Source organism: Hoplias malabaricus, chromosome 1, assembly GCF_029633855.1.
Source record: "Hoplias malabaricus isolate fHopMal1 chromosome 1, fHopMal1.hap1, whole genome shotgun sequence".
NCBI lineage: Eukaryota > Metazoa > Chordata > Actinopteri > Characiformes > Erythrinidae > Hoplias > Hoplias malabaricus.
In genome coordinates this window covers 69548547-69568994 of record NC_089800.1, presented here as the reverse complement: position 1 = coordinate 69568994, position 20448 = coordinate 69548547, and the positions used below count along the sequence as shown (strand labels likewise).

At 37.3% G+C, this 20448-nt stretch overlaps 2 protein-coding genes across 3 annotated transcripts in view; both read left to right on the top strand.

Moving 5' to 3' along the window:
• Positions 1-1883: 1883 nt before the first annotated feature.
• LOC136695799 (phospholipase B1, membrane-associated-like) lies at positions 1884-4685 on the top strand. The gene is made up of 6 exons (XM_066670023.1): positions 1884-1965; positions 2144-2225; positions 3402-3503; positions 3844-3939; positions 4306-4377; positions 4486-4685. Exons 1-6 carry the CDS (start codon positions 1913-1915, stop codon positions 4600-4602), a joined length of 522 nt encoding a protein of 173 aa, XP_066526120.1. The 5' UTR covers positions 1884-1912; the 3' UTR covers positions 4603-4685.
• A 6657-nt stretch (positions 4686-11342) lies between these two features.
• The window catches only part of larp1b (La ribonucleoprotein 1B), a 53736-nt gene continuing 44630 nt past the window's right edge, over positions 11343-20448 (top strand). For both annotated transcript variants that reach the window (XM_066672185.1, XM_066672175.1), the window contains exon 1: positions 11343-11847. In XM_066672185.1, the coding sequence (XP_066528282.1) occupies positions 11583-11847 (265 nt within the window). In that variant the 5' untranslated portion in view covers positions 11343-11582. The remainder of the gene's footprint in view (positions 11848-20448) is intronic.

Below are 20448 nucleotides of genomic sequence, written 5' to 3'. Positions count from 1 at the left end.
ATCTCAAAAAAAAAAAGGAAAAAAGCAAAAGATTGTTCAAAATTTCATTTTTAGTATTTTGTTCTTCATAAAATAGACCAACAGTAATGGCTGGGTAAAAGTTCTAACATAAAGTTTATTAAGACATTAGAACAGAATACAGAAAATTAAATCTGGAATATAATGGACATGCAGTTTTAATATATTTGAACACTGTTAATCAGAATTCTAACATTTGCACAGGACTGTATAAGAGCATATATATTCACATTTTTTATTTTTGTTCAGGGTTTGAATTTCGTAGAAGACTGGAAGTTGGTGACTATCTTAATAGGAATGAACGACATCTGTGATTACTGTAAAGACAAAGTATGTCTAGCTTTTCACTGGGTTATTTTGTGTATCTGTAAGTTATTTTGTGTATTACTATCAATAATAGAATTGATAAAATACATGCAAATATTATTTTAAAATGACTTAAAATATTTTTTAACCAATCTTAATTTATTTAACAAATGAAACGTTCATTTAAGACAACATTTTATTGACACAGTAGCATGCATATTGCACAAGATCAGACTTAGTCAAAAACAAGGGAAGAAAGCATTAGTGTTACAGAAGTACTTTTAAAGATAATGTAACACAGCAATGAATATATTGATCTATATGTATATGAAATATTACATGACATTAACCCGGTTTTAGTATAACATAAACTGGTTGATACACTATTTGTTTATTTATTTATTTTTTGTAGGAACTATTTTCAGCTGACAACTTTATTCGTTATCTCACAGAGTCTCTAGACATGATGATGAATGAGGTATGTGTTTTTTTATTATTATTATTTTGTATTACTTACCTAATTATGTGTTACAACACAAGAGCAATTACAATATTAATGCACAACTTAGGGATAAATACCTAAATTAACAAAGAGAAAGTCATATGAGCATGAATACATTTTAAGTCCAAGATAATCACCTGTAAATTTAACATAAAATTTGTTTGTTTTACAACGTTTTATACTTATATTTTGGAACTTTAAACTTCATTTTTTACACATTTCAGTAAGTTATTTAGTAGAAAATATGTTTGTCATTGGTGGCACGGTGGCACAGCAGGTAGTGTCGCAGTCTCACAGCTCCAGGGACCTGGAGGTTGTGGGTTAAATTCCCGCTCCGGGTGACTGTCTGTGAAGAGTTTGGTGTGTTCTCCCCGTGTCCATGTGGGTTTCTTCCGGGTGCTCTGGTTTCCTCCCACTATCCAAAAACACATGTTGGTAGGTGGACTGGCATCTCAAAAGTGTCCGTAGGTGCGAGTGTGTGATTGCTGCCCCCTCCAGGGTGTGTTCTTGCCTTGTGCCCAATGATTCCAGGTAGGCTCTGGACCCACTGCGACCCTGAACCGGATAAGTGGGTACAGATAATGAATGAATTTTTGTCATTGGGTAAATTGGGAAGAATCGTGATGACATTTTGTTGGACCAAATTAACATTATCAAAATAAATTGTTTTGTCACTGTTTTGGATTCTTATATTAATTTATGTGCTTCACATAAACCTAGATCTTAAAGCTTAGCATTTTATATACGAAACATGTTATTGACCTGTCTTGCAAATACCTAACTAACTAACTAACTCAGACACTCACTGTATCACCCACTCACTCACATTTAGCAGGCAAAATGTACTTTACATGAGAGTACAAATAGTGTACACAGCTTTTGCTGCTTCAGAAAGTGATGCTTCAGATCAGTGACACGTTGCTTATGCATGAGCCCATATTTTAGAATTATATACTTATATTAATATTAGAAAAGAAAATTATATCACAGCATTTTTAGTAATAGCTATCAACATTTTTGTTTTTAAATTCTATTCTGTGCATCAAGGTTCCTCGAATGATAGTGAATGTGGTGCAGATTCTCACCATGAAGCCTCTGCGAGAAGTGAAGAAGCCAAACTTAGGCTGTATACTTCAAAAGTACACTTTCCCCTTTCCCTTTCTCTTTTTACAACCCCACACAAAATTTGAATATTGGCAGCAACAATAATTTATTATGTATAATTATTATGTATAATACAGTAAACTATGACACTACAAAACCAACATAATGCATTACATGTATTAACATACACATTCATACACTTGGTTTCTCTAGGAGTTTCTGTTCCTGTTTAATCTTGCCTGAGGAGAACTCTACAGAACTGGCAGAGCTGGCTGAACTTAACCTGGAATTCCAAGTGTGTACATGTTTTTTTTTATCAATATCTAATTTATTATTTTGTTAAAAGAAAACAAAATACAAAACAAAACACACACACACATATATACAGAGGTTGGACAATGAAACTGAAACACCTGTCATTTTAGTGTGGGAGGCTTCATGGCTAAATTGGATCAGCCTGGTGGCCAATCTTCATTAATTGCACATTGCACCAGTAAGAGCAGAGTGTGAAGGTTCAATTAGCAGAGGGTTTTAACAGTTTTGCTAAAAATATTGCAATGCACACAACATTATGGGTGACATTGTTGGTGCACGTCTTGCTGGCACATGTGTGACCAAGACAGCAAGTCTTTGTGATGTATCAAGAACCACGTTTTTTTTTTTTTTTTTGTATCCAAAAAACATAAAACCACGGCTTCCCAAATCACGGCAGAATTAAATGTGCACCTCAACTCTCCTGTTTCCACCAGAACTGTCCGTTGGGAACTCCACAGGGTCAATATACACGGCTGGGCTGCTATAGCCAAACCTTTGGTCACTCATTCCAATGCCAAACGCCGGTTTCAATGGTACAAGGAGCGCAAATCTTGGGCTGTGGAAAATGTGAAACATGTATTGTTCTCTGATGAGTCCACCTTTACTGTTTTTCCCACATCCGGGAGAGTTACGGTGTGGAGAAGCCCCAAAGAAGCGTACCACCCAGACTGTTGCGTGCCCAGAGTGAAGCATGGGGGTGGATCAGTGATGGTTTGGGCTGCCATATCATGGCATTCCCTTGACTCAATACTTGTGCTAGTCCTTGGCAAGGACTACTGAACCATTCTGGAGGACCATGTGCATCCAATGGTTCAAACATTGTGAAGGCAGTGCCGTGTATCAGGATGACAATGCACCAATACACACAGCAAGACTGGTAAAAGAATGGTTTGATGAACATGAAAGTGAAGTTGAACATCTCCCATGGCCTGCACAGTCACTAGATCTAAATATTATTGAGCCACTTTGGGGTGTTTTGGAGGAGCGAGTCAGGAAACGTTTTCCTCCACCAGCATCACGTAGTGACCTGGCCACTATCCTGCAAGAAGAATGGCTTAAAATCCCTTTGACCACTGTGCAGGATTTATATATGTCATTCATTGTCCAACCCCTGTATGGAGAATAAATAATAACATGTGAATTTATATTTTGCCAGAGGAGACTGGAGGAGCTCTTGAACAGTGATCGGTTCTTTAAGGAGGATTTTGCTGTTGTTCTGCAGCCATATCTGGCCCATGCCAAGCCGCCTAGACTAGCGGTCAGTGAAGATCTAGCACGTCAACAACAGTTTCTTATAACACCAATAAACAACACATTACAGCACTAGCCACAAACTGCAGATACTGAATTAAGACATATTTTGATAACTTACAAAGATCATGATGAAGTCATATTGTGGAAAGAATATCATGGAAAATACTGATGGAAAATATGTGTAGTCCAGAATTTGATTAACTATCTGGAAAAACTGTTTCTTTGTGTGTTATAGTGATGTCAAAATTATGCTTCAAACGTTTTTGTTACTTGACAAAATTTTACACACTTAATAATTTTTTACAACATTCCACAATAATGTATTCTTATGATACTTGTTTCAGGATGGCAAAATCGACATGAGTTTCTTCACTCCAGACTGCTTCCACTTCACCATCAAGGGTCATGAGGAACTTGCTAAAGGCCTCTGGAACAACATGGTAATTCTGATCTAGAATCAATTATTATCGGCAACAGCATACTGAAATTGTACACTATAGTAAAGAAATATGCCTTCAAATCGCATATCTTCCTAATTAAGCTCAGTATCAGTACACGGATAGAGGATTACTGACTTGGAGCTAGAATGTAGAGTATGAACAATATTATCAACATAAATTCCATTAGAAATCCAATAAAACCTAAGTGGAAAAAGGAACCTAGTGTATTTTACATCCATGCATTTCAGCAAACACATAGTCTATAATAAAGTGGCCAGTTTGTATTAATAATATGTAGGCTATCAATAGTTTTATAAAAATCATTTAATGTCGTTATCATGAAAAATCATAATTTCTTTCTTTCAGTTTCAGCCTCCTGATGGAAAGGAGATGATTGACAGTTTTACAGATCCAGTAAAACTGATCTGTCCATCAGAGGTAGTTAGAAAATGACTTATTATTATATTGTTATTATTATTATTATTATTCTCTTACTCACAAAAAGTTTGTCTTAATGTCCTAAATGTTTATGAATTTTATTCTCAGGAGCACCCTTATATTTACACCAGGCCAAGATCTCCATCACTAGCAAACTCTCTGCAAATCACCTGGACTCTTATGATCCTTACTGGCCTCCTTACAATTTGGACTAATGCATACTAGTCACATTTTTATCACCTCATCCATTTCAATACTGTTTTTAAACTTTTTTTTTTTTGCATATTTACTTTCAGTAAGAATTGTGTTGATGCAATTAATCATAATGTGTTCATATGAAAATTTGTGCATATTTGAATCAAGAAAATTCATTGTATTCAGTTTTTCCTGTAACCTGAATGAATAATGCCATCTTAAGTGCTGTTTTGTTACTGTAGTCGCTTTAGTGAAGCTTGGAAAGGCCATTTCCAGCACTGCTCAGTTTCTTTGAGCACCCTAGCATTACTCTGCATTTTGCTACAGCATTAAACCCAAAATACACCTTAAAATTTACACAGAGAATGCAGTCAATCTAAAGGTGTTCAAATAAACTGAAATAATCTATCTGTCGTTGGATGAGCCCCTTGGAGTATGGAGAGATTTATTCAATAATAGCATTAATAATATATTATTAATAATTCAACCTTAAGTTGCCAACAAACCACTGTGATTTGAAGCAAAATGCTGCTGGCTTATAACCTAAACCTAAAATCAGACATAAAAGATCTAATATGAAGGAAACTTGCTAACTAAGCCACTTGTAATATATAACATGAAGCACAAATCCATCTCATAGAAAGAATTTGCTATTTCACTGCAAGCCTTCAATTAAGAGGTAAAAGCTAACAAAAAGCAACATTTATATACGGATACTGGAAGCCTGTGCTAGCATTTCTCCTGTGGTGTTGCTATCCTCCTGTGGGAGAGGAGGGTTGCATTGACAATCCAACACAATGGGCAGCACTTTGAACACATTTTAATAGTGGTCAGAAACTTGTAAATAACTCATGAAAGAATAAAGCACACCACTGTTTTTCTTGTGAAATTCCCAATAAGTTTGATGTGTCACATGACCCTCTTCCCATTGAAAAAACAAAAGTTGGATCCGACTTAAAAATGGCCACCATGGTCACCACCCATCTTGAAAGGTTTCCCCCCTTCCATATACTAAATGTGCCACAAACAGGTTAATATCACCAACCTTTCCCATTTTATTAAGGTGTATACATATAAATGGCCCACTCTGTTATATAGAAATATATATATATATATATATATATATATATATATATATATATATATATATATATATATATATATATATTTTTTTTTTTTAAACAAACAATAAAATAAAGTTTTTTATTTAACTTGTTAACATGTCAGTGGTCTATTTTTTATGTGGTAGAAGACACATGTCATGATTAAGTATTTTCACTTTGTAACTATAATGCTCCTAAGTCTTAAATGGGTAAATTCATACAGCCAGGGTTTATTAACTTATCAACCTTCAAGGCCAGAATTTTTAAGCTGTTGGCAAATGGCAGAGAGAAAAACAGAGTGGCTTGGACTTATTCTACACTTTGTCATACCATGGCCCTGTCCTGGTTGTTGTTCCCACCATGTGCTTACTTAGCACATGGCTCTCTGTTATTGTTTTGTACCCGTCTCCACCCTAATCCCACCTTAGTCCTGCCTCTGTCCCATTATTGTCTGCAGGTGTTCCTCGTTTGTCCTGTCTTTATACACCCCTGTGGTTTAAGTGCTCCTTTTTCTGATGTTGTGTGTGTAAATGTGTGTTTTTTTGTCTTCTTGTTTTCATATGTCTACCCCTGTTCATGGTTGTCTGTCTGAGTCCGCCTGTCTGTTCCAGTTTAGTTTACACAGTAAAACAGATTGCATTACAGTTTCCTTAAGTAGCTGTAAGTTGCTGGCTGAATACTGGTCAATTAAGTTGACCAAACTCACCACAAAAGATGATTAACAAACTTATTGAATATTTCCAGAGACAAAGTAAAATCATAATTTTAAGCAATGGACATGTGAAATAAATTATATTAACAGGCGCAGCAAGTGATGTTACAGTTACACAGCTTCAGGGACCTGGAGGTTGTGGGTTCAAAACAAACGTTGGTAGGTGGATTGGTGACTCAAGTGTCTGAAAGTGTGAGGCCCTGTGAAGGATTGGCGCCCCCTCCAGGGTGTGTTCCTGCCTTACGCCCAGTAATTCTGGGTAGGCTCCAGACCCACGGCAACCCTGAACTGGGTAAGTAGCTACAGAAAATGAATGAATGAATGAATAACAGGGATCCTGAGTGGGCCCACTGTCTAAGCATTGGCCTTGTCATCCCCCAAAAATATACATATGTTTAAGTGTATATCTACTGTCATCTCCTGTAATGCCTCAGACACCTGAGGCAGAGAGTCCTGAGAGCACACTTATTATTCTCTAGCTTGGGGAAATTCAATGTGAAAGGCACAGTTCAGCAAATAGCTAAAGGGGGGATTTAAAATTTGACAATAATTTGGTAATAATGGGGATACTAAAAAAAGTTTCAGCAATATTTTTATGTAAATCACCGATTCATCATTGAATTTCACTGATATGATGGATGTTTTAAAACACAACATCATTGGTGTACATTTTCATGCACAATGAACACAAAGCACAAAAAAATGCACAAGATGACAATTTAAAAAGAAAAATTGTAACACACTCTCCTGCTGTCCTACGCATGTACTCTGGTTCCAGTATGGTTATTACTCTCAGTGTAGTGTGGTATGATGATATCATTTGTATTAATTTCTAATAAGAAATTTGACTTTTTGGGATTTAATATGCCAAAAGACCTCTCTTCACTTTCAGTCACTCTTCTCCGCACAGTCCAGATCGGAATGTGAGATAACCGAGCGGAGAAGGATCGTAAACCTCACTCCAGGACAGTTTATGACCCAAGGTCTCATAGGGTCAAGAGAGGAATTTTTGGTGATAGCAGAGACACTCCCAAGGATCAGTTTATGCTCTGTGTAAATTAAGAAATTCTCAAACTCTCAAAATTCTCATTGGTTTAAAACAGTTTGAAGTTACATATGTGTACCACTGTGTGAAATTAATTCCATTTAGACAATCAAAATTGGTGGATTTAATTTACATGTGTTTAAAATCAACTTTTCATATGAACTTATGTAGGAACCAAGGTAGCCACATACTCTGTGTGTTATTAAGTTAAGAATGATGTAAAACATGGTTTTGTCTGAATGATATTACTTTGTGTTAACATATAATCTTTTATATTGCAAATGTATGATTCAAAATTCTGGGATATTCATTGAAAATGAATCTTCCTTAAGTCTTTGTCTTGCGTGTCATAAGGAACAGGAAACCTGGGTACAGGAAACATCTAATCAGGAGCAGGAGATGCTCCAATCCTCAATCCCTGAGGAGCAATCAGGCATTCAAGGTGGGTTTCCTAAAATCTGGTTAAAAACTAGTGGCGCGAAAAACTCACAGAGAACACAGAACAGAACTAAGAACAAGAGAAGAACAGAAAGAAAATGTAGGGAGAGAAGAACAGAAGAGAGCAGAACAAGGACAGCAGAACAAGAAGAGATGGAGAAGCAAGTTTTTTTCAGTCAGTTCAGTCAGTTAGACTCCTTTAGAGTTAATGGCTCTCTCTAGGGCTCTCAGTTCAGAGTTAAGCTCTTCAGCTCTCTTCAGGCTTCGTCAAAAGCTTTCCAGACACTCTTATGGATCTCTCTTAAATAGTCTTGGGCTCCTCAAGCAGGGTCCAGACAGAACAAACCCATAACTTCCAACCAGAAGTTTAATTTTTATTTCTAGTTGAAAAAACTATAGTCTAAAAGAACTATAGTTTATTCCAGCAAAGTTCAATGCTATGCCCAGAGCATGAAGGAGACTTCAGACCTCTGACCCTCAAAGTGGTGACAAGAGCGTCAGGATCAGCGACGAAGAAGAAGGCCACATGCTCCCTCAGGATGATCTGAGCAAAGGCCCCAGAGAGATCTGCATGGAAGTGTCTCTCACCAGGGGGCAGATCAGCGATGACGGAGAATTCCCACAGAGACCTTCAGAACGCCTCCAGCCATGTCTCAGGCCAAGAGGGAGAAGAGGAACAGCCACGGGTGCCATGTTACATGGCCTGCGTCTGCAGTGCTTTCGGGAAGCCCGCGCCGGAAAGCACCACGCGTCAGTGACATACTCCCAGCTATCTCCAGTCCATCTCCAGGAATAATGAAAGGTCACATGGTTTCATTTCTTTCATAGCTCAGGAGATGGGTTCTGAATGCTTTGCTTGGATAAACTATAGCCTTTTTAGAATTTAGGGTAATTATCATAGAGAAATTCCCTCATATATTAATATCCCTGCTCCCTCATGTGTCACTGTAATCCATTTCATTATATGAATGTATAATCAATATTCATTATTTGATATTACATTTAATAAATCAGTTGTGTGATAAAACCTGTCCTTGGTTATTTGTTTGTGTGCACTTTTCTTGTACAGAATTATTACTTCTAGTTCAGATTCAATTTTGAAGCCAAGAACCTACGGTGGGTCAATGAGCATAATTCATAAATAATAATTAATTCTAGCTAATTCTGCTATGTAATATGTAAAGTCATCCAACATGACATCCTACATGTCCAAGCTAAAATTGGACAGGTAAAGACACTACATATTACTTAATGGTTCTCAAACATAGAGCTTCACCAAGTGAAATAAATAATTTATTATTAATCAAATAATAATTCATTATCACTGACTCCACTATGTAGTATTTATGCTGCCACAACGTGGGGCATAATTATTTTACTACACGTTATCACTGATTTTAACAATATAACAATAGAAAACTAAATTCCATTTTCATTCTTTAGAGTCTGAATAAAAATACTTATGAAAGAAGCAATTCATTTATAAATGAGGGAATAACCAGCTGTGTGTATAAACTCAGTGAATATGAAATTTGCAGTCTCCACACTAATTCATCCCCATATATATACACACACACACACACACACACACACACACACACACACACACACGCCCTGTGAAGAACTGGCGCCCCCTCCAGGGTGTGATTCCCGGGTAGGCCCTAAATATAGCCAATGGGCCCAATTCAAATATGAAAAACAAGGGTAGTATTTTGTACTGTATGCATTATTGGACTGGAAGTCAGTGCAAGTCACTTAACTTAGTAGGAGTTATGTGTTCCCATTATCTGGTGCATATGAGGACTCATTTGGACATGAGGACTAGTTTATTGTCGATATGCGCATCCAAAGAAAATGCAGAATCCAAAATTATAAAATCCAAAAGATATAACAAAATCCAGATTTGATTGGGTAGATAGTGTGGGTTGACCAATTTTCTTAAAGGTGGATGGGATTCAATAAGAATATCTACTGATTTTTACATTCTTAGTCATCCATTTGTTAATATCAACCATCCAGATAATCAGCGAGTCAGTGGCCTTGATGCAGATGAACATCTGAGTATCATATGCTTAGGAGTGAAACTGGAGATCATGTTGGTGGATAATATCTAAATGTGTAAGCATATAATTAATCAAATGAAGAGGGCCAAAAATGTGCCCTGAGGGACACCATAAGAGACATTTTAGTGCTGTGGTTTGCTAAAACCTCCCTGTTCTTTGAGTTGGACAGATACTTCACTGAACCATTACTGGATTAGGAACACCTACCTTGTATCTACACTCATTGTTCATTTGATCAGTTCCTTTGATCACACAGGAGCATTTTTTAGTTCTACAAATACAGACTGTACTCCTGTTTCTCTGCATACAGCTGTAGACCCATTTCACCCTGTTCTTCAATGGTCAGGACCCACGCAGGGCAGGTACGATTTGGGTGGTGGATCATTCTCAGCGCTTCAGAAATTCTGATGTAGTTGCTGTGTGTTACCGTGTTGTGCTGGTATGAGTGGATCAGACACAGCAGTGCTGCTGCAGTTTTTAAATCCTCAGGATCAATTCTGGACAGAATATTCCACCAGCCAAAAATATCCGGCCAAAAGCATCATGTGACCAGCATTCTGTAATCTGTGAAGGACAGGAGGACAACCCAGATGAACCATACAGCAACTGAGCTACTGTCTCTGACTTTACATCTACAAGATGGACCAATGAAGCAGATGTGTTTTATAGAGTGACTAGTGAGTGGACATTGCTTAAAACTTCAGCAGCACTGCTGTGTCTGATCCACTCATACCAGCGCAACACCGTAATACACTACCACCACATTAGTCTCATTATACCTTCAGTTTTATTGAAATATTTTGAACTGCACTGTTTCTCTATATGAAGTACCTGGGTATCTGCATTTGTTGTGTAGCATTTCACTCTGGATAAGTGTCTGCTGTAGTAAAGGGAAAGGGAAATGTAAATAATACCTGCCCTGGTGTTGTCCTGACCACTGAAGTACAGAATGGAAGTGGGCTAACAAAATATACAGAGTGACAGATGGACATCAGTCTGTGATTATAGAACTATGAAATGCACTAATATGGTAAAGGGACCTGATAAACTGCACAGTGAGTGTAGCATATTAGAGTGACTTTCTTCAACCAGACATTATATAATTCATGTCTGGGGACAAAGTCTTTATAAAACGTATCATACCTGTGAAGTTCTATATGTAGGAAACAAGTGAAATCGAATTGAGTCTTTCCCACATTGAACGAGATAGTTGTTTTGGACAGTGAAGGCCACGTGTCAGATTGCAAACATGCTGCAGTATTGGCGTTCAGCCACGGAGCGGCAGCAGAGCATCCGCCGTGTCGTGTCCTGCAGTACCACCATGCGGCCACGGGGAAGCGCCAAAGAGATCGTCAAAGACTCGTGGCTGCTGCTATTCACAGTGTTTCCTTTTAGGTGAACAGTCGAAACGTCAAAGTCGATAAGAAAGAGCTTCAAATCGCTTTATCGCTGCTTGTTTTATTTCGTGTTTCTTCTTAACCGCTTCATCCCAAATGGCTTGTATTTCGAAGATAAACTTTTTAGTTGAATAAAAAGCACCAAGGTGTCTTTTTTAGAGGGCTGAACGACTCTTTAATTGTTTTTCTCCTTCACGATTTGTACCCGTGTGTTTGCAGCGTGTTTGCGTGCTTGGCTCGTGCACCGCCACTATGTCCACCGTCGACTCGGCCGTGAGGGACGGCGAGCAAAGTAGAGACGACCCCGGAGTCAAAGTCGAGTCCCCGCAGGTTAAAGCGGAGCAAGCCGACGGAGAAAACCAACACGAAGCGATGGAAAAAGAAACCGAGCCGAGCACGACGAGTCAGGACACGAAAGAGATCGAAAACGACAAGGGGAAAGTGCTGGAGGCTCCGCCGCCCAAAGTGAACCCGTGGACGAGGAAGAGTAACACATGTTCCCCCAACTCTCAAACTGGTACTTCCAGAGCTTTATTTCACTCTTTAAACTTCATGTGTTTAATTTAGCAGCACTTCAAGTTCCCAGCAGGGTCGTTGTCATCATCTTAAAAGCAGTCGATTAGCTCTGTGTGCTGGGGTTGCCTGCTTATTCACCAGGTTGTTATTCGGATTTTCCATTCCACCTTAAATGGTATGAGTTTCACCTAACTTCTGCACTATTTAAGGTGGAACGGACGTTTAGGTCAAGAAACGTAAGCCATGTTTGTGTACGGTGTTTTTCTTACATTAGAAGTGGCCTGGTAAGTAAAGTTTAGTCAAGGACACGAGAGAAAGTAATTAATTTTGATGAGTTTTTTATATGTTATTTATTATGGTTCATCTAATGAAATAAGCACATGTTGTTGTAAGATATGTTGCTGGCTGTTTCATTTGCTTTGGGAATGTCAGAGGTTTGTGTGCACTGCTGTTATTCAAGAAAAACCTGGGACACTCCTGGTCCTCAAATGATAGGTTTTGTTCCTTGTATAATTGACAATAACATTTGTTCAAGGAGCAAGCTAAATTTAGATTTTTTTGGCTTTACGTTTTATTGTGGGGGGAAAACAAGACACATAATGTGTGCCATAACCCCTCCTCACACACTCTAAGTGTACTTTAAAATGTGCAGAAGTGTGTCCAATGTAGAGGATGTGTTTACTTCACTTAGAAAATCAACAAAGCTTGTCATTTGAATGGGGCTCCCGACTCTAGATGAACATCATGATCAGAAAAGGAGAAATGAGAGACAGAGACAAGCAGAGAGTGTAGTGTAGTCAACTTACACCCACATCAATCAACTCCACCTCACCTTATATGAGCATATTGGAGACATATTGTACAATTGTAGAGGTCCAAGCACCTCAACTATATAGCTTTTTCTTGCTATTTTCCCCCACTTCAAAAAACAATAAATTGGCTTCTAAACCTATCGTTTAAAGTTGTAACTTCAAGTTCGTGGCTGTCAGACATATGGTCTTGCCTGCCAGGCTGTAAATAAGTCCGGTGTCACAAATACCCCCCTCAGGTCATCTGATAGAACCAGTCCTCTGCACAAACTCTTTCTAGTTCTAAAGGTAATCCCTCTATTTGTCTGTCACAAGCAATCTCTCAGCTTGTTATACTCATTATATACATAATCTGCAGGTTAATGAGACTGGAGCGTGGTCCGGTTCGACCTAGAGCACTCCAGAAGTGACCAAATAAGGCCTTTAAATGTGAACAGCAGGACAAACGCATGCCATGTGAAAGAAATAAGCTTTAATGTCTATTGACAAGCACCGGGATCTATCAGGACAGACTTGCTGATGAAGTCAGAATGCGAGGCTACCCTCCCCCTCTAACCACTAACCCTCCCCTCCACCAAGCCTGTGTGATCAGATTGCAGGCGGAGAACACGTGGAGTTGCTGACAGCTGCAACTCCAGCCGACACCGATGCTGTACAGGGGCGCACAGAGGCCTGACATGGTGTGGTCATTTCCCCGCTGTTAAACCTTGTCATTAAAGCGATAGTCCAGCTAAAGAGATGAACTTTCATTCACAATAAAAACGTGTCCTCTGCTGCTCTGCCGAAGTGCAAGTTGAATGATAAGTTGTGGAATCAAAGATGAGAGCAGGACACTTGTTTATAATCCGAGACTAACATCATTGAAACAAACTCATAATATCTCAAATTTGATTTAGCAAATAAGTTCATTGACAAATCCGACATCTACTGTTTACCCAAAATATAGTTTAGTGTCTAAAGTTTGTTTACCTGTTTATAGCTAAGGCTAGTAGTAGCTAGTCAGTGTTGTGCATGTGCCAAAATGAGCTTAAATAATTTTAGACTTACTTAATGTGGTTTCAGACAATGAAGCACTCTCTTACCTTTTGATGTGGTCAAACACCATTGCCAGCCTGGTCCTGTATATAAGCTGTGATGTCATAGTGTCAGAACCCTCATAATTGAGATTATTAGGCATTACTTAACAATTTCACCCTAGCTGAAGCATGTGACACATTAGCCATATTCTTATCACCATGCAAATTCTTTATTATTATAATTATTTATTTATTTATTTTTGTAATATTTAAGCACATGTTTGCTACAATAGCTTTGCAGACCTAAAGAAGAAAAATATACACAAAACATATCTTAGTTCTTTGGTTACATTTAGTAAAAGATGAGAAATTTTCCTTTCATTTTGACAAATGGGTTTGATTTGGTGTGGAAATCACTAAACTTTTCTGGCCCTCCACAACCAGAGTTCATCTGACTGGAGGGCTGAAATCTATCTTGGTGTTGGTCATAGTAATTTTGGTTAAGCAGAGTAAATAAAACGGTTTCCGGACGGTTACATTAGTGTTTGGATGCATGTTGTAGGCCTACTGCACTTGTTCAGTGTTACAGACAAAATTCTATTGTCATACAGTAACTTCAGTAATGCTCAAGCATTTGGGCATATTTCTCTGGGTTTTTAAAAGTGGTTCACTTTCATTCCTCCCATTCGTCCGCTCACAATGTACTTTAGGTCATTTAAAGGGGAATAGCACCAGTTTTGTCTGCAGAATTCAGAGTTTAAGATCTACATTAGGAAGGAAAGGAAGCACACGTGTCTAAAAGCTTTTTGCTTTAAAGGAATGTTTGCAAATATGCCTTGTTTGGTTTAAGTGTGGAGAAATGGTTTTGGCTTAAATCATATGTTATTTATTTATTTATTTATTGTATATCTGTATATTTATATTTGTATCTTTACAACTCGTTTACCATAATTAACATTAAGATGGTAAATCCGATGGTTTTGACAGTAAGTAAAATTAATATGTTGTCATTATAGACACTGAAACCCCTGATTTCTTTTATCATCAGTATAAATCTGGGACTCTAGAAGTACTCTACTATCAATTTAAATACCTTTACCCATTTAATATCAGACCACTCTGAATGAATTGCAAGTCAATATTCATGAACTTAACTGTGCAGCAATGTACTGAAAACTTTTAATGCATTTTGCTTTTGAGCCTGTTGAGTTGTTTCAGTGCACTTAGGAGAATTAACCTATGGTGAGAGTGACTGGCTCATATCTCATGTCAGAGAATGTGTGTTGTTTATTGAGCTGAGCTCCATTGTTTGTCTGTTGCATCTTAAATAATTTCTGGACCTGTGAATGATTCTTTTGGAACAGATAAACTTACATTAAAATTAAAATGCATCATTCCAACGCTGAAGTGGAAGGCTGATGTTTAGTGTTGAATTCAGAGCAAAGAGCTGGATATATGTTATATGTCATTTTATATTATATATGTTTTTATTATTTTTTTTAGAATTAACTAATTTATTCAATTTTTTTTCCTGTTTTGATGTGATGTCAGGCTCTAGCTTCTCAAAAGCTGTATTCAAGTGATAGTTCACTGAAAAATCAAATTCTTTTCCTCTATTGGGGGGCAACCATCCATTTACAAAGTTTGCTTAAGTTTTTTGCTCAAGGCACAAGATGAACATACCCAAATTAGCATGCTTCTGTTTATGTTTATCGATAGCAGATTATTCTACAGTGTTAATTATCAAGTCAGCAGTTTGAGACATTTGTTGTGATCTATGTTGTTATGATATAATTCAGGAGGGTAGTGAATGATTTTGGATGCTAACTCATGCAGGTTTTTAACCAAACAACGCAATGCATTATGGGTATCTGCAATCCACTAATGTCAGCTAGTGTACATGGGTTGTACACTAACTTTTGGTGCATTTTGGAATTGTTTCAGTGCATTGAAAATTCTGCACTAGGACCATACAAAATGGCAGAACCCAAAAATAGTGTACTATTTAGTGAATAGGGTGCAGTTTCTGACATGCTGTCGGTTCCATACAATAGTGCACTATATAGTGAATAATATTGGGAATAGTGACTAGGGAGCCATTTTGGATACAGCATTAGACTATATTACGCTAACATTATCCTAGCTTCCATTAATTGTTAGCTACATTAGCCTTCAAGCTACAGAGCTTAAACTAATGAAGGAAACTTCTGACACCAAGTATGTTAGATGAGGCCGAAATTTACACTACTTGCCTTCACCTGCTGGATATGTAATGTATTGTTTATTAGCTTTGATTTCTAGAGTATACTGTTTGCAATTAAGGTAAAAAATTTTAAAAATTCATGTTTCTGGTGAAGTCTTCTCATTTTTGCTTCTATTAGCAAGGTTTTTTTTTTGTTTTTTTTAAAAAAAAGTGTTATTTTTTAATTTCGTTTTAAAAAAACTTTTCAACATTATTGGGCAGTTAAGTATATATCATATTTCACACCACTTACAAAAAACTTGTGCACAGAATTTTATTTCACAATTTTCTTATATTTTTATTCTGCATAAATATTACATTATGTGATGATATGTCCCTTTCTTGCTAGTGGATTCCCTGTCTTTAGAGAGTGGCGTTGTTGCTGGTGGAGTTTCTCAGAGACTTGGTGGCAGTGATTAGATTTCTCTGGTTCAAGTGACCAGCGCGAGTGCCGCATGAGGCCGGAGCTAAATCTGAAATGGCTGAACCTCTGCCCTATTTTCCTTAGAGGGGCAGTTTGAAGCCTGCCTCTGGGAGCAAAATTACAGAGTCAGAGATAGCAAAAAAAAGTTTGTGTGGTTACAGAGGGAGAATCAGTTTGAATATTTTCTCTCTAAATGCTAATAGTGTATGATGGATACTGGCCATTGCTTGACAGATCATGCCTCATACAGACAAACTGTACACATAAAATGACATACACAGCTTGCGAACATTTGGCAGCAGCACTAAATTTATAAGTATAAATTTATTATTATTATTATTATTATTATTATTATTATTATTTTAATATTAGTGTCCTGTTATTTATTAAGTACCTCATTAGAGCCAGGTTTATTCCTACGAGTGTGCATTAATATTGTGTGAGTTAAGCGAATGTCAAGGAGTCTAAATATGTGCAGTAGTAGTGTGTGAGTCGCAAGGAGAGTTGAGCTGCCTCTGATTCACCTGCAGATTTATTGAACCGCTAATCAGATTCTTCATTCCTCAATTCAGAAGCTCGTGAAGCTTTATCAGCTCAGTCAGACCATTACTTTAGCTTTACATGTCCACCTGGGCATATGTTAAGTAAAAAACATGTTTGTTAATGCAGTCACAGTTTATTCTCAAAATGGGCCTGAATACAATATTTGATTTACTAAATCTGCACAAAGGTGTGTGTGTGTGTGTGTGTGTGAGGTGTGGGGTTAAAAAGACAAAGTGAAATTATGAAGCCTGATTCTGAGAGTTTAAACTGTGGATTGTGTCTGTCCAGCCACACTGTCTTCTGTCATTTATTAAAGGAAATCTCTAAACCACAAGTCTATTGAGACTCCAAGATAAATTTACAGCTGGTTTGAAGTGTCAGAGGAAATTTGGTGTGAACAGGCTGCTGTGAGTCGCTCAGACTATATTTTATCGAGTGAAATGTGTCTCATACTGAAATGTGAATCATACTGGACGTGTAACATGTAAAATCACTGCTGACTGATTGAGTAAGTCTCCTGTGTTTTGCACACCCGTGTTTCAAATGTATATTTTTGCTGTCCAAAGAAAAACATGTATCGGTTTTTGTGGATTTTTAGTTTACAACATTTGAACACAGCAGCTGTCCTTCATATTATGTGAGAATTTAATGTTCAGTAAACCAATAGAAATGCTCCAAAATAACTTGGAATCTTTTTACAGTGGCTTTTACTGAAATTAAGAAGGTTTTTCCCCTTCTCCTTTAAACGTCCTAATTTGCAGATACGTGTTTTTTCCTTTGGACAACGACTAGACGCATATGAATGAAAAAGAGAAGCATATTTGTTTGTTGATACATATGGACTTGTTTTATAAAGAACACATGCTTAAGATACAGGACTTGGTCTATCTAGCCTTAGTCCTGGTGACCCCATTGCAAGATTATAGGAGATTGTAGATATTCATTTGATTGAGATATTCGAGATATAAAGTGTAGAAAAACAGCCAAAATATTTAGCTTTTTATGAATAGTTCTGGTTTTCAGCCTGTGATATTAGTGCATTCCTAATAATAATAATAATTATTATTATTATTATTATTATTATTATTATAAGTCAAAGTATACTTTATTATCCAAAAAAAGGGAAATTTGTTTGGTCAAAATGCAGCATTTAGGACACAGGCATAAGTAGGCATCCCCTCCCCCCAATAAGAACAATAAGCTTCATTGCTGGATGTATAGATTTATAAGGACTATTGCTTGGACCTAAAGGCTAAATTGAACCCGTTGATGTGCAGTGGTCCTCAAATACCCCCTGGCAAGTTATTTTGCACTGACTGTCAGTTTTGCTCCAGGGTCAGATCTAAACTGTAGGTTTGCGTAATGCAGAGTCCAAAGAACCACGCGCTGTTAAAAAAAGATGTCTTTCTAGGAAAATATCTCTCAAAGAACAGAGAATCCACGCATATCTGTGTGATGCTTGTGCCAGTTGAACGCCAAAAATTTGTCAGCATGACCTCAGCACAGTAACCAACAATGACAAAAGGAAGCGTTTGTAGACCCTAACACACTCACGAATACACACACATACACAAGTCAGCATGAGGGTGCAATTGCAAGTTAAGTCAAGAAGAGATTATTCTCTTTATAACACATTAAACTACTTAGAGGGTTTGTTTCTTTAAAAACTGCATGCACTCCCAAGCCCGTTTGCATTATAATAAATATTTTAAATAGTAAATTTGGGGAAATGGTATGATATTTAAATATATCCTGTAATGCTGATAATACAATATTATTAGGGATGCGTCGATTTTGCATTTTTGGGCCAATTCAATAACTGATAATTTGTATCTTGGAGTAGCCGATAAAAACATTAAAGGCTAAGCACCAGCTATATGAAAGTATCAAACAAATAAATACAGTGGAATTTGAGTTCCTAACTTGTGTTTATTGATAGTCAGAAAACATGTTATTTCTTACTAATTCAAGGAAAAAGGTTTAAAAGACCGTTGGTCCCTCCCCCCCAACGGTGTTCGGAAACTCTAATAGACGTCTTGCCTGTGACGTAGATGGTGGACAACAACTCTAGAAGTTGCACTTAATTTAATGCAAAATGACAAAAAGGTGTGTTGTTTTTGGCTGCAATAATTCAATGTACAGTGGGACATCTGTGCACAAATGGCCCAAAGATCCCAAAATATCCAGAAAATGGACTAAATTTGTCAACTTTAAACGGGCACTTTGGAAAGGACCATCTGCTCACTCCGTTATCTGTAGCTCATTTCACTGGCGCTTTCCCAACAATATGGGCATGTAACATGGAGGTAAACAGGGTAAGTACACTTACTTCACCTGTTTTAGTTGGTGTTAGTTAACGTTAGCTTGACTTGCTAAACTCGGTGGCTCAGATTATACTCGGCTACGTAGCTGCATTACAGAGGTTTATAGTGTCGGATGAATTTGAGTTTGACTTCGATCACATTTACAAGAATAACGGTACCTCTACATTTGAGTTTAGCTTATTGCTCGGCTATTGTCATGAATAATGTTTGTTATTTAGCTAGTTAGGTACTGTCATAACAGTCAGTCATAACTGTGTTTTACCGCGACGTTGTTCAGCTATTGTCCACCAGTGACTTCACGGTTGCGTTCAAGAATTTCCGTAGCAAGCTCTGGTTTTTCTGTCAATTTAATAAAATTGGATAAGCAGTTACAGATAATGAATGTTTTAAAGCAAATTAGTATATTATTTGTAGCTCATCTATATTTTTTATCAAAGATTTACTGTTGGTTCTGCATGAATGGTTTCTAGAGTTGCGCTAATTAGTGCAGCACTGGGTTAGAGAGAGAGACTGTTTGTAATCGTTTTTCATTGTGTTTCAATAATAAATTCAGACGCTGAATGATTCTATTTCTGTTTACATGTGTTTTATATAAGGGTTCCTGCACTGTGGTATTTGAGTGTATATTTCTGTCGTTTACCCTGCTGTGTGTATTTACACGGCTCTCTGTGTGTACGTATACTGAGCATCACTGAAATTTAAAATTAGTTTTCACGATGGAGAAATTTAATTCCAGAAACTGTTCTCTGCAGAAACTGTGAAAAAAAACTTTAACACAACATAGTTGTGTATTTACAGGCACCAGTGCATATGCACAAGCATAAAAAAGGCAGCAAGTTATCAGTTATAATATCGGCTAAAATTCCAGTATTGGACCGATAACAATAACTAAGAAAATCCACATATCGCCAAATAATATATTGGCTGCCGATATATCATGCATCACTAATTATTATATTATATGTAAAAACCAGACGCAAGCCTCCATTTATTTCATTTCCGGGCGAAACGGCATGTCTGGATAGATCCTTTGGTTTCCATTTTGTGGATTTTTAGTTCCATTTGAAAGTTAAGATGTTACTATTTTGAAGATAAATGTTTTTCTTTGGACAGGTATGAAATGTTTTACCATTGTGTCTATTTCTTTTTCTCAGTAATGGCTTCTTGACCCCTCCACATCCTTTCAGACCCACAGTTTAGAGTTATCTTCTCACAGTAGAAGAACAGATGGAAGCTTTGGAGTT

Excerpts from the sequence above, each read along its gene's own strand:
- LOC136695799 (XM_066670023.1), top strand. The coding sequence starts at position 1,913 with ATGAAGCCTCTGCGAGAAGTGAAGAAGCCAAACTTAGGCTGTATACTT. Across the intron at positions 2,226-3,401 it reads AACTTAACCTGGAATTCCAA|AGGAGACTGGAGGAGCTCTT; the intron begins GTGTGTACATGT and ends ATATTTTGCCAG. Across the intron at positions 3,504-3,843 it reads CCAAGCCGCCTAGACTAGCG|GATGGCAAAATCGACATGAG; the intron begins GTCAGTGAAGAT and ends TACTTGTTTCAG.